This window comes from Trachypithecus francoisi, unplaced genomic scaffold (assembly GCF_009764315.1).
Source record: "Trachypithecus francoisi isolate TF-2019V2 unplaced genomic scaffold, Tfra_2.0 Lachesis_group12, whole genome shotgun sequence".
Lineage (NCBI taxonomy): Eukaryota > Metazoa > Chordata > Mammalia > Primates > Cercopithecidae > Trachypithecus > Trachypithecus francoisi.
In genome coordinates, this window is record NW_022681457.1 from 25,099,184 (window position 1) to 25,123,096 (window position 23,913).

Sequence of the window (23,913 nt, forward strand, 5' to 3'; positions counted from 1 at the left end):
AGTGTAAGAGTTCATCAACAGATGAATGGATTAAAAAAAAAAAAAAAGTGGTACATATACACAGTGGAGTACCATTCAGCCATAGAAAAGAATGAGATCCTGTCATTTGCAGCAACATGGATAGAACTGGAGGTCATCATGTTAAGTGAAATAAGCCTGGCACGGAAAGGCAAACATCACATGTTCTTTCTTATATATGGGAGCTAAAAATTAAAACAACTGAACTCATGGAGATAGACAGTAAAATGATGTTTACCAGAGGCTGAGAAGGGTAGTGGGGGTGGGGGGAGAAAATTGGAAATAGAAAAATAGAAAGAATAAGACCTAGTATCAGCTAGCACAACAGGGTGACAGTAGTAAAAAAAAAATTTAAGTGTACATTTTAAAATAATTAGAGTATAATTGGATTGTTTGAAACAAAGGATTAATGCTTGAGGCAATGGATACCCTATTTACCGTGTTGTAATTATTGCATACCTGTATCAAAATATCTCATATTATATATCTACTATGTACCTCCAAAAATTAAAGATTAAAAAAAAGAACCTTAGACAAAAGGCACTTTAGGCTTAACAATAAGGAAGAAATTTTGCAGAAAATTTTATATGATATTCATTGTTATAAAAATAATTTAGTAGTTGTGTAAGTGCATTCTGTATATGTACCATGATTCAGTTAACCACTCCTTGATTGTTTGAACATTGTTTCCTTTATTATTAGTAGCAGTAGTGTAGCAATATGATGAACATCTTTGCACACTAAGCCTTTTTAAAATAAAAATATTTTAGAGGCAAAAAAAAATTACAACTTCATTTACATCTACTTGTATTCCCAGCTTTTAAAGGGTAGGAGTTGGCTGGAATTGGAATCCTAAAACACATATGCCATTTCTTTGATTCTGTGAACAGCTGAATTAAGGAATAGTTCATTTACACACTAGGCAAAATACTTACTTACATGTTGTTGCTAGGGCAGTGTGGTAATCAGGACTTTTGTTGACATCCAAAATAAAACTGTGAAAATAAAAACATTTATATTATCTCCAATGCAATGAATTTCCACAAAGCCTTTATAGGTGTATGGAAGATGGCAGTTACCACAACTGCAATTTCTGTTAGCTCTGAAAGTCACTGGCATAATCTAGAGGAGAAGAGAATTTTATTTATGGATTTTAAATATGTTATTACCCATAAGTTATGGCCATAGATAGCAATTTTACACTCAGATGTAGACTTCCTATTTAGATTATAAAATTTCTTGATGGGTGTGGTGGCTGGGATGCCTATAATCCCAGCACTTTGGCAGGCCGAGACGTGTGGATCACCTGAGGTTGGGAGTTTGAGACCAGCCTGACCAACATGGAGAAACCACATCTCTATTAAAAATACAAAATTAGCCAGGTGTGGTGGTGCATGCCTGTAATCCCAGCTACTTGGGAGGCTGAGGTAGTAGAATCGCTTGAACCTGGGAGGCAGAGGTTGCAGTGAGCCGAGGTTACGCCATTGTACTCCAGCCTGGGCAACAAGAGCAAAACTCCATCTCAAAAAAAAGTAAAGAAATAATAATAAAATAAAATTTCTTTTTTTGAGATGGAGTCTTGCTCTGTCACCCAGGCTGGAGCGCAGTGGTGCAATGTCGGCTCACTGCAATCTCCACCTCCTGGGTTCAAGCGATTCTCCTGCCTCAGCCTCCCGAGTAGCTGGGATTACAGGCGCATGCCACCAGGCCTGGCTAATTTTTGTACTTTTAGTAGAGACAGGGTTTCACCATATTGGCCAGGCTGGTCTCGAACTCCTGACCTCAGGTGATCTAACCACCTCGGCCTCCCAAAGTGTAATTGTAAACTCAAATTACAGGTGTGAGCCACCACGCCCAGCCTAGATTATAAAATTTCTTTGGAACTAAAAAGTTTGTATTGATGAACAAAAATCAGCCTATACTAGTACACAATAATGTTCAATATAACTGACTTACTTAGATCTGTATTTGTTACCCTGATCTGGTTTCTATCTCCATGAGGATATTTCTTTAGTGAAATTGTTTTGTACTTATTGGTCCTTATTACATTAAATTGTAGAATATCCAAATTATCGTTTTTTGATGCTGATTGGTGATACAGAGATCTTGTGAATTCCTATAAAGATAGTTGGAACTATCCAATATAAGATTTTGTAATAGAATTTGGCAGTACAATTCAGGACAATTGTGTCTTTTAAAATTATGTTAATTCCTTCTGTGGTGCTTAGGAAATTTGTCATTGCTTCATTTTAGAAAATGTTATATTTCAGTATGCAGAGATGTATTTGCAGATTACCAAGTTACTTCTATTCAGCTGTTCAAAATATCTGTAATTGCTTTAACGATTGTGTTTTAGTGTGATATGACATACGTAAATATACAAAGCTTTTCTCACATGTACTTCTTTGCTCTTCATAGATAGAAGGATGTGGTTAAAAATGAAGAGTAGTTTGACCATAGCAACTCTATAATAATATTCTCTTACAATATATTGACATTCTTGATTTTTAGCAGGGCCATAACTGCAAAGGGATACTTTATGTGCATATATTTGACATTTGGAACATGATTAATGTTTTTGAAAGCTTAGTACCTAGCAATGATGAACATTTTAGATATCATGCCTGTTGACACTGATACTCTTAAATGATTTTCTCATTTCATTAAGATATTTGTTTTTTTAAATTTACATATTGTATGTATTTATGAGGTACAGTTTGACATTTCAATACATTTCTGTGTTGTATAATGATCAAATCAAGGTAGTTAGTATATCCATCGCTGCATGCATTTATCTTTCCTTTGTGGTGAGACCATTCAAAAGCCTCTCTTCTAGCCATTTTGTAATATACAGTACCTTAATGCTAACTATAGTCACCATACTGTGCAATAGAATACCAGAACCTATTTCCCACTATCTTGATTGTAACTTTGTACCCATTGACTTACCTTTCCCCATCCTCCCCTACCCCCAAAGTACTTAGGTAGTACTTACAGTTCCCCTTCCCAGTCTCCAGTAACCACTGGTCTGTTCTCTACTTCTATAATATTAACTTTTTTTTTTTTTTAAGATTCCACACAAGTGAGATATGCTGTATTTGTCTTCAGTGTCTAGTTTATTTCACTTACCATGTTGTCCTCCAGGTTCATCCATCTTGTTGCAAATGACAGGATTTCCTTCTTGTTTATGGCTGAATAGTCATTAAGGTATTTATTTAGCCAGAAAAAGTACTAATTCACACTTTTTGTGTTATCCTTTTGTCCCCAAACAATTAAGTGGATGGATGGTTGTTTTAAATCTTGTATTACCTTTAGAAGCTTTTAGAAGAGCTTTTAGAAGCTCTTAAATAATCAGATATTGGTAGTTATTTAAACCGTGTAGGTTGAGAACCAAACTGTCAGAATAAGGAAAATCTATTTAATTCTGGCATTAATAATTAAATAATCTTTAGGTGGTGGCATACATATTTTTGTTTTTCTTTTCTTTTTTTTTCTTTTGAGATGGAGTCTCACTCTGTCACCCAGGCTGGAGTACAGTGGCACAATCTCAGCTCACTGCAACCTCCGCCGTCCTAGTTCAAGCGATTCTCTTGCCTCAGCCTCCTGAGTCATTGGGATTACAGGCACCTGCCACTGTGCCCAGTTAATTTTTTCGTATTTTTAGTAGAGATGGGGTTTCTCCATCTTAGCCAGGCTGGGCTTGAACTCCTGACCTTGTGATCCATCCGCCTCAGCCTCCCAAAGTGCTGGGATTACAGGCATGAGCCACTGCGCCTGGCAATATTTTTGTTTTCCAAAGTCAGGCCTATCTTGGTATCACTAGATAAATCAACACCAAAGGTAATGTACTGGTATATGTATAGTGTTTTTTAAATATCATAATACATAGTGATTTGAAGAAAAAAATGCACTTAAGTACGAATTCCAAGTATTACAATCACAAATAATACTTGTTTTGTTGGGCAGCTCTTCAGCATGCAGGAAGAAATCCATCCCAAAAGACCATTAATAAGTATTGGACTCCTCAGACTGCCAAACTGAATTTTGATGATTTTTGTATAATTTTAAGGAAGGAAAAACCTACTTCAAAAGCAGAACTACTAAAATCATTTAAGCAATTAGATGTAAATGATGATGGCTGTATTTTACACACTGACCTTTATAAATTTCTAACGAAGGTAAGATCAGTAAAACTGTTTTGTAATATGCATATTTTGTGAAAGAGCTTGGAATCTAGCTTTGACTACCAAAGTCCACATTAAAAATAACTATTTCATTGAGAGGTGAAATGAATTACTTACATGTTATTTATAAAGTACTTAGGGATCCTTCTGGATGAAAGGTTCTTTGTAAATAAAAGATAAAGTATAAAATTGAGCTTATGTTACCAACCCCTTGTGCTCCTATTTAATTTGTTCCTGTCCAGAACTTTTTGAAAATCAGTGATAGTTCCATATGTGATAAGTAAAAGGAAAACCAAGTATAAATGGGATTAGGAATCCATTCTCTTTTTTGGTACAATTTTAGAAAATATCATTCCCCTAAATTCAATAGCAGTTATAACTGACTCTATAGTATTCAGGTTTTAGTTACTATTTAGTAAACTGAAATTCAGCACACTTTCACAAAATTTAATAAAATTGTGAAATTTATATAGCTGCCTCATTCTTTCTTTATATATAATACTCATAATTTATAATGAAGCAATACCTTAAAACTGTGGAAAAGATTAAAATGTGCTTCTACTATCCCTGTGAATAACAAAGTAGTAATCATGTTGCTTTAAAATAAATCCCCCCTTTTTTTTTTTTTCAGAGAGGTGAGAAGATGACTCGAGAAGAAGTAAATGCCATAATAAATTTGACTGATGTAAATGCTGATGGCAAATTTGACTACATCAAGGTACATAAGCTCACATTGATGTAAATGTACATACTGTGTTGGAAAAGTGTTTTTATTTTTCCCCAGCTTTATTAAGGTATAACTGGCCAATAAAAATTGTATATATTTACAGTGTACATGTAATGTTTTGATATATGTATACATTATGAAGCAATTAAATCAGTTAACATGTCAACTAATTAACATGTCAGAAAATTATTTTTAAAGGGATGCATCTTTTTAATATTGGCAATGATATCCTTAAATATTGTACATGAAATTTAATTTTTCCAGTCCCACAATTGCAATCTGATGACTACATTAAAAATAATATAACCCAGTTAAAAAACATGTGTGCTCACACACACAGACAGATACACACATAAACATAGAGACCCTACTCAGAAATGTACCTTTTCTGGTAGAAGAATCATAAAAATTATTTTGAACAAATTCAAGTCTACACGTCTTGTAAAAAAAAGTAATATAAATCACCTCTCCTTGTGTAACATTTTATTTTCACTCAGAGTATGACCTCCTCATTGAATCACGGCTACACTTCACTAGGTCATTTGAGGCTGGTCAGTCTGATTCAAAAAAATAAAATGTGTAACCATCAATAGGAAATATATTCCATCTATCAGTCTATTCCTTGCCTACTAATGTGCATTTGCTTTCTCCTCTTCCCCAATGTATGATTGAATAGTTTTACCCACTGGACTTTTTTTTTTTTTCCCGTAGTTTTGTAAATTATATATGACAACCAACGAGCAATGTCTCAAGACTACACTAGAAAAACTAGAGGTTGATAGTAAAATGAGGCGTCACCAGTTTGGAAACCACATTGAAGGGTCCCCTGAAAGGGACCCATCACCAGTACCAAAACCATCACCTAAAATCATAAGAAAAACCGATCAGGAAACATTCTCAAATAAAGGTATTTACTTTTAACACTAAGAACTTCTTGATCAGAAATGAAGAGTCATATTCAGATAAATTTTTCCTTCCATTTCAGCTTCTCAGTGATAAAACAAATGAGAATCTAACTTTTGTTAGCTACCGTTTCTAGACTCTCTTAGCTGTAAAAATCTGTTGAAGTAAAATTTTATTATGGAACTTGACTTAGCTATGCTCATTATATTTTATTAAAACTAAAATTTCAGACTGAAAGGTGACATATCCAAATAAGAATTCTTATTAGTAGCCTATAAATTAGGGACCATTAAAGCCTGATAAATATAAAACTTCTGACTTTATTTCAATAGGGAGAACAAAGAGAGTCAAAGTAATACAATAGATCTTTTATACTGCATTGTGTTTGGAAAAAAACTCCTTTTGACAACTTTTCATAATGTGAGACCTAATAATCATTACTTGTTGCAGGTGACACCAGGAGTTCTTTACTGTCAGCAACCAGGAAGTTCAAAACATCTGTTTCCTTCACAATTACCATGGGGGCTAATGGTAACCAAAACTCAAAGTTAACTGAGCCAAATTTAATAAAGGTACAGTATTTTAAGTTAACAGAGATGACTTTTTCTGAAAAAAATTTGACATTAAGTTTATTAATAACTATGCAGTGTCTACAGGGAACCAGTAAAGTTTATGAAGTGATTCGAGGTTTTTCTGTGGAATTTCTACCTGTAAGCTAGTGTAATACTTTTAAATTAAAAATGATGAATATTATTATAAGCTTTTCAGTTTGAAAATGGTAACACTCAAGTTTTATAACTTGATGAGTAGATTATCAAGTTATATACTTTGGCAAGCAAATTTTTTTTTTTGTTTAACAAATATTTACCATAGATGTTTCTTATAAATAAATCATTCATTCAATTTCAAGTCCTATGAGAGAATGACAACAAAGTCACTTTGCTAAGTCAATATTTGTAGAGTGTTAATATTGATCTTCTTTCTTTGTTTTCCCTTTCTAGACTCAACCTTTACTAGTTTTCTTTCAACAGAAAATAATAGCTACAGAAATATAAAACATTAACTGGAAACTGCTAGGATACATTAAAAATGTGCACCTAGAGACCTCTGTAAAAGGGGAAAAAATGGTTATGACCACATACTATAACTGCTGTTAGAAAACTGAACTGATTGTTCTCAAGAGCCACATTTTTGTTTCAAATAACAACTCTGTATTTGTTATTGAACTCTAAAGTCCCTTATATCTTTAAATTGCTAGACAGTGACATTTGTTCTATATTAAAATTTTAAAACATTATCTCCAGGGAATTTTGTTCAGACTGTTTAGGAATCTATACACCCTAAGCAATTTGGTGTGCATGTCCAGCATGTTCATACACAATATTTAGTGTTCCAACAATATTATTTTCCACCAGTGGAACCTTTTTGTATTTTGCAACTAAATTAATTATTAATAAAATTAAGTTAGTTACATAATTATGGTTTACCTGATTCAAAAGCACAAATAAATGTAATTTTAGCCACTCTAAAGAGAGATATAAATAAATATTAATGTGGATTATGTTAAGTTATAGTAAGACTTTGTCTCTGTGTCATTAGTTGGGCTCATACCAATATAATTTTTAAAATTTAGTTCAGTTCAACAAATATTCACTAAGCGTGTAATGTGTGCCAGTTATTTTGCTTAGTGTAAAATATAAGCTTGAATTTAAAAATATAAATTTTCGTTTGACTATTAAGACTATACCAAGATAGTGTAGCATAGTATTTATTCATTCATTTATTCAACAAATATTTATTGAATGACTATTCTGTGCCAGTGTTCTAGATGTTGATGAGATTAGTGATCTAGAGTTTTGGATAGAGATCTACCTGGGCTTGAATCTTAGCTTTATCACTTCATAACTGACCTTGGGCGAATTAGTCAGCAGCCCCTCAGAGTTTCAGTTTTCTTATCCATAAATAGGGAATAATTATATTTAGTGTGCTTTGGAAAGATTTAAATCATACGTAAACATATGTAAAGCATTTAGCACAATGCCAAGGACATTAATAAATAATAGTGTTAATAATGTTAATACTATTTATTATAAAGAACATTAATAAATACTAGTATTAATATTATAGAACTAAGAAATAACTAGGTGCTTGTATGGGAATGCCATGATGAAAGTATAGTTTAAGAAAAGTTAATCTACTGTTGTATTATGTATAGAGACCTCAGAGACACCATCTAAGAGGCTGATAGAGTTTTCCAAATATAAACTGATGATAACTTGGCCTAGGATAGTACCTAAATGTAATAAGGTTGGGGCAGGTGTAATAGAAAAATGCCAAAATTAGTCTGTAAGTCATAATGATTATTTAACAAAGAGACTACTTAAGTTTTGTACCAAAGTCAAGAGCAGGGAATGGTGTGGATGATAATTGGGAGTGAGGTAAAATAAAAGGTACTAAGATAATTTAATGATTAAAAGAAAAGTGCATACTGTCAACTTTTTAATTCTGTGAGTTTCATATAAAATGTAATGCCTTTTGGAAATAATTGATAGCTGTGTATATCTTACCTTTTAATATCCTGTTTCTGATCTTGTATTGCCCACTGTTGCTTACTATCTGCTATTTCTTAGTTGAGCTGAAATTATTATTTTTTAAAGTAAGTGACCCTTTTGTTACTCAGCAGCATTCAGTTCTTTGTTTACATTTTTCTTTTCTTTTCTTTGTTTATTTATGCATTTTTTTAAGACAGAGTTTCACTTTGTCACCCAGGCCGGAATGCAGGCGGGATCTTGGCTCACTGCAACCTCCGCCTCCCAGGTTCGAGTGATTCTCCTCCCTCAGCCACCCAAGTAACTGGGATTACAGGTGCATGCCACCATGCCTGGCTAATTTTTGTGTTTTTAGTAGAGACAAGGTTTCACCATGTTGGCCAGGCTGATCTCGAGCTCCTGACCTCAAGTGATCTGCCTGCCTTGGCCCCCCAAAGTGCTGGGATTACAGATGTGAGCCACCACACCTGGCCACATTTTTCTTTAATTCTTGTTTCCTCTTGGGGGGTTTTCTGGTAAAAACAGAGAACCTGCTAGACAAATTCTAAAAGAACTGTAATACTTGAAGTTTTCTTTTTTTTATTTCACAAATTTCATATATTCCTGAGGTTTTATAACCGTTCTGAAAAGTACTTGGTTGTGAATATACAGAATAAATTACTGAAAGGATTGTTAAATTAATTTTCCAGATACTTTACATTTATTTTAAACAAGTTTAGGTATCTCAACTTCATGTGGAACAGAAAAGTATGGAATTGGGACAGAGAATGAGGGACTTTTCAGAAACTAGAAAATTGTTGTGATAGGTAAGAGTAAGCCATGTTTTAAACCATAAATCCATACAATTGGTAAAGGACTTGAATTACAAAAGGAAAATAAGATCCTTACAGGTACCATACATATATTACTTTCTATTGGCCATACTTAGTTACTATATTACTATTCTTTTTAAAATTCTGAATTCTATCCATTTACTTAGATTCTGTGATGATAAAGGAATGTCAGGAATTTTCCTTTCAGAGAGGAATAGCTTCACTTTCCTTGCTAAGACCAGTCAAGTCTAGAATTAGAGTAAGCCCCAAACTGTCAGTTGTAAACTCCAGAGATGCAATACTTCCTATATTCAGATTCTTAGAGTATGCCTACATTTATATTTTATACATGTATATTGTACAACATATGCACACACATCACACACATATGTTGTACAACCTATATATTATAATGTCAAAACATATAGCATCTATATTGTATACCATTTATATGTTATATATATGTCTATATATGGCAATACAAATATAAACATTTTAAATTCCAAATGGTTCATTATCTGTTAATTTTTGTGAAAGCTCCATATAATAATTTTCTTGTAAGTTTCTCACATTTTCAAAATGTTGATCAATTCGACCTGTCAGTTAGGTTTCTGGCCACATCAATTTTACCCTTCATAAATTATCTATTTAAGTTTTTATTTTTTAAGTATGTATAGTTTACAATTATTTAATAACAAAAAATGCAACAACCGGTTACTTTCTTGTCTTATCATACCCCAAAGCAAATAGCCTCCTAATAAGTATGTGACATAGGAAATCTTTATAAAAAACAATAGTGATGGTAATGATAGTGATGAGTTCCTCCTCTGACTAAATCTATGGCAGATCTACTGCTTAATAATTCTTTCTCACTGAAAAATTTAATAATACAGAATTTGTATGTTAAATCATTTTCATTCACTACAGTGTTCCGAGAAAAATGTAACTATACTGATATATTTGTTTTGATAACTAGAATTTTTGGCTTTAGTATTTGGTTTTGTACTTTTAAGCATGTCCTCATACATTATGAATGAAAATAAGTAAAATTTGTATATGACAAATAAACGAAATAACAGTTCAGTTTGCACTTATATGAATGTACCCGAATTAGTAGAATACAGCACCACCTCATGCCCTATATAAGAATTACAAGCTATTATTTTATTTCTGCTTTATAATGTCAAAAAATTATATCATACCTGGAATTTCTTACTCTCATTCTAAAATTATTTTCAAAACTCAACCTTCTTTCATTTTTCTCCTAATACTCAAACTGTCAGCTTAATCTATAATCCTTTCAAATTGATTTATTTGAATGAGCCAGCCAATTTGTCAGTAATTTTTTCTTTTAGTTCATAACATTTTAGTCTAGGTCCTAGAGAAAAAGCTTTGTATGATTGAAAGTCTATTTGTTTGAAAGACATTTTTTTTCTTTTTTCTTTTTTTTTTTTTGAGGCAGAGTCTCACTCTCTTGCACAGACTGGAGTGCAGTGGCACCATCTGGGCTCACTGCAACCTCCGCCTCCCAGGTTCAAGCGATTCTCCTGCCTCAGCCTCCCAAGTAGCTGGGACTACAGGTGTGCACCACCATGCCTGGCTAATTTTTGTAGTTTTAGTAGAGACAGAGTTTCACCATATTGGCCAACTGGTCTCGAACTCTGGCCAACTGATCTCGAACTCCTGACCTCGTGATCTGCCCACCTCGGCCTCTCAAAGTGCTGGGATTATAGGCATGAACCACCGCACCCAGCCTTGAAATGAAATTTTAAGTTGAATAAGCATTGTATGTTTAATAACTCTGGCAGATCTTAAGTTGAATGTTTCCTGTTGAACAGTAGGAGCTATAAGTTCTCCTAGTGGAGTTATTTCAAATTCAAATTGATCTGTTTATTACACTGAAGTTTGGTTGATATAAATAATGTGGTATTTGTCTTTAATAACTGTTGTTCTACCATTTTCCAGCTTTATTAATCCATGTTTAATGTTATACTATGTAGTTTGTCTGCCTTTCCAAAAACACTCACAGATTCTCTTCTATTATAGCATTATTTTCTAGACATGGAACTTAGGAAAGACTTAGAATAAAAATGTTTAACTTGTTCCCCTGTTAAATTTATAAAGCCATGTCCTGTTAATCTGTGGCACTGCCCCAGAGGTAGCATCAGCACATGGAAAAATTCTTCCATCTTTGAGTTTCCTAAATGGCACAGATGGTGTTTACTACCAGTGTACCAGGTAAAGTATATTATTTTTAAAAGCTTAATTTAACCATTTTTTTAAAGCTGGGGGTAGGGTACCAGTGTACCAGGTAAAGTACATTATTTTTAAAAGCTTAATTTAACCATTTTTTTAAAGCTGGGGGTAGGGCTGCTGTGCTGATGATTACAATACAAATTTAAGAAATTTTGCAGCTACTAAATGCTACATTTTTAAAGTAAGAAAACCAAATAATTAAGTTTGTCTTAATACTTATATGTGTGGAATCCTGAATGATAATGCCTTACCATACTTTATTGTAATAGTATCATATTCACAAAGTTTCTTTTAAAAACTGGCTTTAAAAATCACTGCAGATATTTAAATGTGAAATAGAACAGAACTTAGAATATAACTTACACACTGGAGAGAAAGTAAGGAGACCTATGTTTTGGTTCTAGTTCTGCAGTCAACTGAGAACTATAGCTTTACACATATGTCACTTTATTTTTCAGACTTTATCAAAAGAGAAGTCTGGACTAGATTGCTTTTTAGATTTCTTCTACCTTTAAGCGTCTGTAATTCTAAAGTATTATCCTTTACCTTTCCAAATAGGTAAATATAAAAAATATAAAATATATTAGATGAAATTCCATCTGATGCTATAATCAAAACTGATTGAAAACATTTAAATGTTTTCTATTTAATGTCAGAATCATAATTCAAACTGTCTCAACGTGTAAATTATCTAAATACTGTATAGCATTTCTTTCATTTCTTTAGCAGTCATCACCATCCAAGGTCATGTTGATTATTTTAAGGGCAGTTGGGTCTGAGGTAATGCCAGCATCTGTTGTTAGTCCATATATATGCCCATCCAAGAGATTTACAAGGAAGCTAAATGAAAGCCTGTGTATCATTACTCATCGTTAATAGTTGAACTTGGCCCAGGCGCAGTGGCTCAAGCCTGTAATCCCAGCACTTTGGGAGGTCGAGGTGGGTGGATCACTTGAGGTCAGGAGTTCGAGACCAGCCTGGCCAACATAGTGAAACCCCGTCTCTACTAAAAATACAAAAAATTAGCTGGGCATGGTGGCAGGCCCCTGTAATCCCAGCTACTCTGGAGGCTGAGGTAGGAGAATTACTTAAACCTGGGAAGTGGAGGTGGCAGTGGGCCGAGATGGCACCACTGCACTCCAGCCTGGGTTACAGAGTGAGACCATCTCAAAAAAAAAAAAAGTTGAACTTCAACTTCTGCTTCTGCCACAAGCCCAAGTTTGAACCTCATTGTATCACAGATAATAAAAAATTTGAATTTGGTACCCTGAGTAGATTTTCTTTTAGAAACATGGTCTAAATGCAGAGTCCAAAAGTCTTGGACTCTAGACCTAATATTGCTACAAACTCCTTATAAAACTCTGAACCCATATAACCTCTGGCTACCTCAATTTTTCTGTTTATTAAAATGACTAATTCATATCTACCCCATACTGCCTCATAGGGATGTTGTTGAAATATCACATATAATGACTTGTTTCTGTCATGGGCAATATACTTAACAAGATAAATTTCAGTAAGCTAAGGTCACATCTTAATTTCTTAGAATTAAAAATACACACATCTTGTATACCCCAAAGGTGTGACAGTGCAGCTGATTAGTGACTGACTGAAAGCTTGAGTATAGTTCAGTTTATAATGATAAAATCTTAAAATGCAATTGAAAAGGAAATTTCCAAAGAAAAGATAAAGATAAAAGAGAAAACTTGTATAAATTGAGAAATAACCAAAATGAAAATAAAAGGAATAGAGAAAATACATTCATTAACACTCACAGAGTGGTTAATATCTAAAATACTCAAAATAATTTATTAAAATATGTAAGAAAAATGGTAAGTCTGCAATAGAGTTATGAGAATAGGTGAATGGGTAATTTATACAAAAGAAAACAAAAATAATAAACACATGAGGGAAATGTTCAACCTTGGTATTAACAATCAGATAAATTCAAATTAATGCAAAAGTTATTACAATACCATTTTTACTATCAAATACTCGAGGCATATATAAATATATGGAATACCATAATGAATGCTTTATGTACCCACACCTTGCTTATGAAGTCATCCCACATCACCCAATTTTTTTCACAATAAAACAATACCAAATAATGGTAAAATTATTACATTATATAACATTGGTGGTATTGTAAAATTGGCAGTACTGTTTTATAAAGCAGTATGGGAACACATGTCAATAGCCTTAAAAATATACATACTTTTTTGCCTGAAAGTTCTTCTCAAGGAAATTATTCATTAGAAGAAAAACATTTAGACAAAAAAGTATTCTATTAATATTGTGATAAGAAATTAGAAATGACCTAAATGTCTAACACTTTAGAAATAGTTAACTAAGTAATGGTATACCAACTCAATGTTTGTTTGTTTTTTTTTTTTTGAAACGGAGTTTTGCCCTGTTACCCAGGCTGGATGCAGTGGCACAATCTCAGCTCACTGCAACCTCCGCCTCCCAGTTTCAAGCAATTTTCCTGCCCCAGCCTCCTGAGGCTGGGATTACAGGCGCCCATCACCACACGCGGCTAATTTTTGTATTTTTAGTAGAGATGGGGTTTCACCATGTTGGCCAGGCTGGTCTCGAACTCCTGACCTCAGGTAATCCACCCACCTTGGCCTCCCAAAGTACTGGGATTCCAGGAGTGAGCCACCATGACCGGCCCCAACTCAATTTTTAATCATAGAACCATTTAAATTGAAATTTTGAATACTGCATAGCAAAATGGTTTTTCTTGTGGTAAAATACACAAAACATAAAATATACCATTTTACTCATTTTTAAGTATACAGTTCTGTGTCACTAAGTACATTCACACTGTTGTACAACCATCACTACCACCACCATACATCTCCAGAACTTTTTCATCTGGAACTCTATTCATTAAACAGCAACTCCCCATGTCCCCCTCCCCACAGACCCTGGCAACCACCATTTTACTTTCTGTCTCTCTGAATTTGACCACTCTAGGTACCTCATATAAGTGGAATCATACAATATTTGCTCTTTTGTGTCTGGCTTATTTCACTTAGCATAATTTCTTCAAGACTCATTCATGTATAGCATGTGCCAGAATTTTATTCCTTTTTAAGACTGAATAATATTCCCTTGTATGTATTTACCACATTTTGTTTATCTATTTTTCTGTCAATTGGCATTTGGGTTGTTTCTCCCTTTTGGCTATTGTGAGCAGTAATGCTGTGAACATTGGCATACATATCTGTTTGAGTCCCTGCTTTTAATTCTTTTGGGTCTATATCCAGAAGTTGGAATTGCTAGACCATATAGAATTATAGGTTTGCTTTTTTGAGAAATTGCCATATTGTTCACAATGGCTTCACCATTTTATGCATTTTATGTTCCTATCAGCAATGCACAAGGGTTCCAATTTCTCCACATACTCACCAACACTTGTCATTTTCTGTTTTTTTGATAATAGGTATCCTAATGGGTGTGAGGTGGTATCTCATTTAGGTTATGATTTGTTTTTCCTTAATGATTAGTGATGTTGAGCATCTCTTCATTTGCTTATTGGCCTTCTAAATATCTTCTTTAGAGAGTTGATCATTTGATGATTCCTTTGCCCATTTAAAAATCTGGTGGTTTGTTTTGTTGTTGTTGAATTGTAGGAGTTCTTTATATGCTCTAGATATTAATCCCTTTTTGGATATGTGATTTGCAAATAATTTCTCCCATTTCGTGAATTGCCTTTTCATTCTGTTGGTAGTGTCCTTTGATGCACAAAAGTTTTTAATTTTGATGAATTCCAATCTGATTGTTGCTTGTGCTTTTGTTGTCATATCCAAGAAACCATTGCCAGATCCAGCGTCAGCTTTCCCCCTATGTTTTCTTCTCAGAGTTTTATAATTTTAGCATGTTTAGGTCTTCAGTTTATTTTGAGTTAATTTTTATGTATTGCGTAAGATAATAGCCCAAATTTATTCTTTTGCAGATGGATATTCAGTTTCCTCAGCCTCATTTGTTGAAAAGACTGTCCTTGCCGTCATTGAATGATCTTGGCACCCTTGTTGAAAATCATTTGACCATATATGCAAGGATTTATTTCTGGGCTATCCATTCTACTGTTCTATATGTCTGTTTTCATGCTAGTACCACACCATTTTGATTACTGTATCTTTGTAGTAAGTTTTGAAATCAGAAAGTATGAGTCCTCTAGCTTTATTGTTTTTCAACAGCAAAATATTTTGGATATGAAATTAAATTTTAAAAGCAGAACGTAAAGCGGTGTTTATTAAAATGTAGAAAATAGGTTTCTGCGTAAGGTCTGTATTAGAAAGGATTACATGAAAATCTAAGTAGGGCGTTAGAATTATAGAGATTTTTAAATTTTTAAATGTGTTACTTGAAATGTATCAAAATATAAAATATAAAAATAATTATGACATAAAATAGAAAAATGAGATGTAAGTATGTTAGGATAATTTAGCCTTCTTTTAAAAATGTGAGCATGACATGAAACTGATCTCAATGTAAATTATTTTTGCCTTTGCAGTGCCATAACAAATCTTTCTATAATGAATTAGAAAACATTTATGATGTTATTGTTATAGAGCTAGCATACACCTTTTCAGTAGTTATCAATATTATTAAAGCCTTGAACTGATTATCTAAATATTCTTACTTACATTTCAGGCAGGCAAGCCTACCAATAATAAAGTGAAAAGCATTTTTGCACATAGCTATGGTAATGACACAATTTCTTGTAACTTCAGTAAAGAATCTTCTACTTTGTGTCCAAGCATTTTCAAGTTTTATTCTTTTCTTTTTTGAGACAGAGTCTTGCTCTGTCTCTCAGGCTGGATGGAGTGTAGTGGCACGATCTCGGCTCACCGCAAGCTCAATCTCCTGGGTTCAAGTGATTCTCCTGCCTCAGCTTCGGTGTAGCTGGGATTACAGGTGTGCACCACCACGCCTGACTATTTTTGTATTTTTAGTAAAGACAGGGTTTCGCCAATATTAGCCAGTCTGGTCTTGAACTTCTGACTTCCAGTGATCCACCCGCCTCGGCCTCCCAAAGTGTTGGCTTGAACTTCTGACTTCCAGTGATCCACCCGCCTCAGCCTCCCAAAGTGTTGGGGTTACAGGTGTGAGCCACTGTGGCTGGCCAGGTTTTACTCATTTCTAGTTATGAGATCCCATATATTAATTCAGACAAGAAGGAATTTGGCTAGACCAAGAAATGGTAAAGCCAATATAGAAAAGTCTTTCTCAAAAGTGATACTTGACATTCATCAGCATTGTTCTGTTGTGAACCTTTTTTTTTTTTTTTTTTGAGACAGAGTCTCCCTCTGTCATCCAGGCTGGAGTGCAGTGGCATGATCTCTGCTCACTGCAACCTCTGCCTCCTGGATTCAAGCAATTCTCCTGCCTCAGCCTCCTGAGTAGCTGGGACTACAGGCGCTTGCCACTATGCCCGGTTAATTTTTGTATTTTAGTGAAGACAGGGTTTCACCATGTTGTCCAGGCTGGTCTTGAACTCCTGACCTCATGATCCGCCCGCCTCGGCCTCCCAAAGTGCTGGGATTACAGGTGTGAGCCACCGCCCCCGGCCAGCTGTGAAATTTTATTCAGCATGCTTCTAGTTACCTACACTTGAAACAATTATTTTGCTTTTACATTTTTTTTTTTTTTTTTTTTTGAGACGGAGTCTTGCTCTATCGCCCAGGCTGGAGTGCAGTGGCCAGATCTCAGCTCACTGCAAGCTCCGCCTCCCGGGTTTACGCCATTCTCCTGCCTCAGCCTCCCGAGTAGCTGGGACTACAGGCGCCCGTCACCTCGCCCGGCTAGTTTTTTGTATTTTTTAGTAGAGACGGGGTTTCACGGTGTTAGCCAGGATGGTCTCTATCTCCTGACCTCGTGATCCACCCGTCTCGGCCTCCCAATGTGCTGGGATTACAGGCTTGAGCCACCGCGCCCGGCTGCTTTTACATTTAAAGTCATTTTTTCTTTCAATATATTTGTTTTAGCAATCCTTAATTCTTCCTTCTTAACATGCTCCTAGCACTAATCTCTCTCTATTACAGCAACATATTTATTTATTACTTTTCTTCAATACTTCATTTTTCTTTTTCTTTTTCTTTTTTTTTCTTTTTGAAATGAAGTCTTGTCCTGTTGCCCATGCTGGAGTGCAATGGCGTGATCTCAGCTCACTGCAACCTCCGCCTCCCCGGTTCAAGTGATTCTCCTGCCTCAGCCTCCCGAGTAGCTGGAATTACATGCACCCAGCATCATGCCCAACTAACTTTTGTATTTTTAGTAGAGACAGGGTTTCTCCCCATGTTGGCCAGGCTGGTCTTGAACTCCTGACCTCATGATCTGCCCACCTCAGCCTTCCAAAGTGCTGGGATTACAGATGTGAGCCACTGCACCCAGCCAATTTCATTTTTCTTACTCTTCTTTACCTTATGTCTTTTCCTAACTTTTCATTATTGAAATGCTATCTATTCTTCATAATATATAGTTCATCAGTTGCACACTCAGTTTACATCAGTCCCCCCACCCCAATCAGTTAGACAGTAAACATTTGTTGGGCCAATGTGTAAGGCACTATTTTAGTAACTTGGATAATAGTCAATTCTTTTGCATGTATAATTATCTTTTTGTGTTAACCATATATTACTGCCAATTATAATTGGATTTTTTTGAGACGGAGTTTCGCTTTTGTTGCCCAAGCTGGAGTACAATGGCGCAATCTCGGCTCACTGCAACGTCTGCCTCCCAGGTTCACGTGATTCTCCTGCCTCAGCCTCCTGAGTAGCTGGGGTTACAGGCATGTGCCACCACGCCCGGCTAATTTTGTATTTTTAGTAGAGATGGGGTTTCTGCATGTTCAGTCTGGTCTCGACCTCCTGACCTCAGGCGATCCGCCCACCTTGGCCTCCCAAATTGCTGGGATTACAGGTGTGAGCCACCGTACCCTGCCTATAATTGGATTTTGTTATGTTTGTTTTTTACCTCCTAACTATGTTGCACATTCCTGGAGAGCAATGATTATATCTGACATTTCTTTTATATCCCCCTGCATTTTCTCCTCATTACTATGCATACTGGAAACGTTTAATAAATAGTGTTTGAAATAATTTTTTCCTTCATTTCAGGACTGGCAATACATGCAATCAAAAGGTTGCTTCTTCTTAGAAGAAGATGGTGAAATCATTAGTCATCAGTACAGGATGCAAATAACTCAGAGGTCCATGGTTTATCTAACAATTAAGCCATTAAATCTGAGTCAAGTTGAAGGCAAGTTTAAATTTTTTGTATATTTTTAAAATGTCAAGTTGTACCCTCTTTGAAAGTACTTATGTAAGTATTCCATAGTCCTAGTTAGGAAAGAAAATAATCTGCCTAAGTGAGAAACATAATGGTTACATTTCAAGAAAGTGTTGGCCTATACATGGCCTGTGTTAATCATATGAAAAGCAAGTAGATTGCTTTGTGTATATGTTTAAAGCATGTTTTATTAAAAACAATAACTTTTTCCAAACCTTTCTACAGCTAAAATAGAAGAAAATAAATGAAAAAAAAATGTTAACTGGTTTCTTCATGATATAGAACTAACTTTTTTTTTTTTTTTTTTTTGAGATGGAGTCTCCCTCTGTTGCCCAGACTGGAGTGCAGTAGCTCAATCTTGGCTCACTGCAACCTCTGCCTCCTGGATTCAAGTGATTCTTCTGCCTCTGCCTCCCTGAGTAGCTGGGACTACAGGTGCACATCACCTCGCCCGCCTAATCTTTTTGTATTTTTAGTAGAGATGGGATTTCACCATGTTGGCCAATCTGGTCTCAAATTCCTGACCTCAGGTGATCCACCCGCCTCGGCCTTTCAAATGGCTGAGATTACAGGTTCAAGCCACTGTGCCCAGCCAGAACTAAGTTTTTATTTGCTAATTAATCTTAGCTTTTTCCATTTGTCAGTTTTTAAAATTAATATGTCAAAGAGAAGTTCTGCAAGGGCATAATTTGGAACATATGAAACTGCAAGTATTTTTAATACCTTCAAAACCCTTTGTGACTTAGACAATATTTATTAATCTTTGTATTCATGGTAATATTCTAGGTAAAAATTAATACTTTTCTAGTATCTAAAATGGTTATGTAATTTTTAAGCAATGAAAGCTGTCTGTCTATAAGGGTGATTTCCCTAGATACCTTTTTTAATGTTGGTTGTTCTAAATCAATATTTATTTTTCTTTTATAATGTTTACATACAAGCATTTTCTTCCTAGAGGATTCCCCTCCCCATTCTTTTTCCCTCCTAAAGCAGAGATTTTGAAAGTTTTCACTGCATCTCTTGTGGGATATGTATAATATTTGGCAGATGATACTTTTAAATGACAATAACAATAGTTATTTTTCAGAGAGAGGAATCAAGATAGCCCTGCAAATTCAGTGTAGTTGTTAATTCTCTATATTCTTATTAATAAGATTCATTCATTTATTTATCAGATAGCTATCAAGGGCATTATATACTGGACATCAATTTAGGTGTTTAGGATACATTAGAGTTCAAAAAAGACAAAAATCCCTTCCCTCATCAACTTTCATTTTAGTGGGGGAAACAATACATAATAAACATAATAAATAGTAAATGACGTGGTATGTAGGAAAGTGATAAGTGTTATGGGAAAATCAGAGGGAAAAGGAGATAGTGAATGCTGAGGGAATGTGGGTTGCCATTGAGATGGAGTGGTTAGTATATGCTTCATTAGGAAGCTGTCATATGGATAAAGACTTTGAAAGAGATGTATGAGTTACCAACTGCTACATAAAAAACTACCCCAGAACTCAGTGGCTTAAAACAATTAAACATTTGTTCACTCATGAATCAGTGGATCTGTTAGTTCTTAGTCTGAGCCAGGCTTGTTTTTTTCTCTGTAGGGCTTGCTCACACAGTTACGGTTAGCTACGGGTTAGCTGGTGGCTGGCTTTGCTAATCTTGGCTGGGTTCTCTCTCATGTATGAAGTCCCAGCTGGGATAACTTGACTCAGCTTCATATGATCCTAAATAATCCTTCAGTAAACTAGCCTGGACCTGTTCTCTTGGTATAACAGGGATCTGAAAACAAAACAAAACAAAACAAAAGCGGAAGCACAATAGAACCTCCTGAGGTCTGAGCTCAGAAGCAGCACAATGTTACTTAGTTATATTCTGTTGCTCACAGAAAGTCACGAGGCAAGTCCAGATTCATAGGCTGGGGAAATAGACTTGATCTCTTGATGGAAAAGCTGCGAAGCCACATTGCAAAGGGCTGTGGATACTGGGGGGAACAGCCATTTTTGCTGTCTTCCACAGAAGGCAAGGGAGTAAGCCTTGTGGGTGTATGGTGCTGGAAGGGATGGGTGAAGATGGAGGAGGTTGCAGAGCATTCCAGGTAGAGAGAATGCTCTATGCAGAGGCTCTGTGAGAGTGTACTGGTGTTAGAAGAACAGAGGCTAGAGTGTCTCAAATGAAATAAGTGAGGAAAGAGTTGTAGGAGATGAAACTGGGGAGAAACAGGGACAAAATCAGGAAGAGGTTTCTTTTTGCCATAATTAGGACTTGGGCTTTTAATCAGAGAAATGAGGTTTTCCCCCTCATTTTTTGTGAGATGTTTTTTCTCATATATAAGGTCAAGATTTTCTCTTAATCTTTCATTTTCAGCAGTTTGAATGTGTGTCTAGGTAGTTTTTGTTGTTGATGCTATTGCCTGGGTTTTTTGTTTTTTGGTATTTATCCTGCTTGGGGTTCTCTGAGTTTCTTGGATTTGTGGCTTGTTGCCTTTCATTATTTTTAGAAAATCCTCTGCCTTATTTCTTCGAATATTTCTTCTGCTCTCTTTCTTCTTCCACTTGTGTGGTACCTGACATCTCTTCCTTTGCTCCACCACAGGTCAGCCAGTGTTTGCATCTCATCTCTCCTGGGAAAGATCTGTCTTTCCTTGGATTTTAAGCTTATAGTTGCCCTGTAACCCCAGCTCTGATGGGATCAAGAAAAGTTATGATGTTGTAGTTCATTAATTTTTTCTTATTGTTAGGAAAGGAGCAATATTCTCCCAACTCTCTGCTCCATTAGAGGGTTTTGAATAGAAGGCAGGACATAATCTGACTTATGTTTTAACAAGAGTGGTTAGGGTACTGTATTGAAAGTAGATGGAAGGATATGCAGGTGAAAGCAAGGAATCCAGCTGGGACATTATTGTAGAATTCTAGAAGAGGACTGGGAATGCTTTGAACCAGGATGTAGGTGGGAGAGGAGGTAGTAGAGATTCTGAGTATATTTTGAAGGCAGAACCATAGAATTTCCTAAGGATTGGTCTTGGTATGTGAGAGAAGAAAAGAGTTAAAGAAGATTCCAATATTTTTGACCTGAGCAACTGGAAAGAATGAGTTACCATTAACTGAGATGGACAGCGTTTTAAAAAGAGATTAGGGAAGTTCAGTTTTGGAAATAGAAATCCAGGTGGAAATGTTAAATACACAGTTAGTTATATGGGTCTAACATTCAGAGGAAGGACCCTAAAGATATAAATTTTGGGGTTGTCAGCACATAGATGTCTGACATCTCTTCCTCCTGTGCTCAACCACAAGTAAGCCAGTGCTTAAATCCTATTTCTTTCTGAAAAGTCTGTTTTTTTCTTGGATTTCAAGCTAATTGGTTGCCCTGCAACCTCAGCTTTTGATGAGTTCAAGAAAAGTTATAATTTTTAGAAAGTAAGTATATAGAAAATGTTTCTCACTAGGTTGCTGTATTTAGGTTTGTGCCTTATTGCAAAAGCGATCATGTTTGCATATAAAAATGGAATATGGGCTGGGTGCGGTGGCTCACGCCTATAATCCCAACACTTTGGGAAGCCCAGGAAGGTGGATCATGAGGTCAGGAGATCGAGACTATCCTGGCCAACATGGTGAAACCCCATCTCTACTAAAAATACAAAAATTAGCTGGGTGTGGTGGCACACGCCTGTAGTCCCAGCTACTCGGGAGGCTGAAGCAGGAGAATCGCTTGAACTCTGGAGGTGGAAGTTGCAGTGAGCCGAGCACACCACTGCACTCCAGCCTGGGTGACCAAGTGAGACTCTGTCTTGAAAAAAAAAAAATGGAATATGTATTTCTAAAGAAAATATCCAAGAAGAAACTAGTAACTTCTTTTTTATATAGGAAACAATAGATAGTGATTGCTTATTTTAAGGTGTTTGGGCTTTTTTTTTTTTGTAGGAAAACCATCCCCTTGGTTATCCGTTGATACTGCCTTGTATATTCTCAAGGAAAATGAGAGTCAAGCAAATCTACAGCTTGTGTGTTTTACCGAACTACGAAATAGAGAAGTATACATATTTATTTTCTAATGTTTAATTTTAAAATATAGTATGAACTGCAGTTTGGGGAAAGTATGTTTCTATATTTTATTTTTTAAGCTTTTATATACCTTCCAATTAAGGTATAAACAGCACTTAAACACTATAGATATTATGTTTTTAATTTAGTCACATCAAATTAAATTAAATTAGTTAAAGTAAATATTTAATTTAATTATAAAGAATTTTTTCTTGTTTGCTGTGATTTCTTAAGAATTAAGGATAGGAGCTGGGCATGGTGGCATGCACCTGAAGTCCCTGCTACTTGGGAAACTGAAGTAGGAAGATTACTTGAGCCCAGGAGTTCAAAGCTGTATTATTCTATGATTGTGCCTGTGAATAGCCACTGCACTTCAGCCTGGGCAACATAACGAGACCCTGTCTCTAAAAAAAAAATTAAATAAAGAGTTGAGGGCCGGGCGCGGTGTAACCCCTCAAGCCTGTAATCCCAGCACTTTGGGAGGCCGAGATGGGCGGATCACGAGGTCAGAAGATCGAGACCATCCTGGCTAATACGGTGAAACCCCATCTCTACTAAAAAAATACAATAAACTAGCCGGGTGAGGTGGTGGGCGCCTGTAGTCCCAGCTACTCGGGAGGCTGAGGCAGGAGAATGGCGTAAACCCGGGAGGCGGAGCTTGCAGTGAGCTGAGATCCGGCCACTGCGCTCCAGCCTGGGCGACAGAGCGAGACTCCGTCTCAAAAAAAAAAAAAAAAAAAAAAAGAGTTGAGGATTGGTTGGCAGTCTTGAGTCTTGGCTTATACCTTTTAAGTTGTATAATATTGTACCTTACTTTCATTTTTTCTAAATGCCCTGATGCCTCACATGTGAACATTTGATATACTCAATAAAAAAGGTTGATGCCGGTACATTTTTTTTCCCTAAATGCAAGCAATTCAAGACTTTGGAAAAGCTGCTGTAGATGTTTGTCTTACTTACATTACCACTGCAAAACAGAAAAACTTTAAGATTACTATCAGGCTTGACTTATTTTATAGGGTTCAAAAATAGATTGATATGAAGAAATTCTTTTAAATGTTTTTATATGTTGCCCATGGGGTTGTTCTGATCTTTTCTAATTATGTATTTACTCAGAGG

General features: G+C 35.5%; 1 protein-coding gene and 1 non-coding gene across 6 annotated transcripts in view; one reads left to right on the forward strand and one right to left on the reverse strand.

Moving 5' to 3' along the window:
- EFCAB7 (EF-hand calcium binding domain 7) overlaps nucleotides 1–23,913 on the forward strand; it is a 47,985-nt gene that overhangs the window by 4,912 nt on the left and 19,160 nt on the right. For 3 of the 5 annotated variants that reach the window (XM_033225129.1, XM_033225131.1, XM_033225128.1), the window contains exons 3-9: nucleotides 3,985–4,196; nucleotides 4,834–4,920; nucleotides 5,641–5,836; nucleotides 6,283–6,404; nucleotides 11,318–11,431; nucleotides 18,580–18,721; nucleotides 22,675–22,784. In XM_033225129.1, coding sequence (XP_033081020.1) covers nucleotides 3,985–4,196; nucleotides 4,834–4,920; nucleotides 5,641–5,836; nucleotides 6,283–6,404; nucleotides 11,318–11,431; nucleotides 18,580–18,721; nucleotides 22,675–22,784 — 983 coding nt within the window. The remainder of the gene's footprint in view (nucleotides 1–3,984; nucleotides 4,197–4,833; nucleotides 4,921–5,640; nucleotides 5,837–6,282; nucleotides 6,405–11,317; nucleotides 11,432–18,579; nucleotides 18,722–22,674; nucleotides 22,785–23,913) is intronic. The other 2 variants (XM_033225132.1, XM_033225133.1) reach the window with 2 other exon arrangements.
- On the reverse strand, nucleotides 8,885–8,945 carry LOC117094023. The gene has a single exon (XR_004441357.1). It is a non-coding gene; the product is annotated as a U7 small nuclear RNA (small nuclear RNA).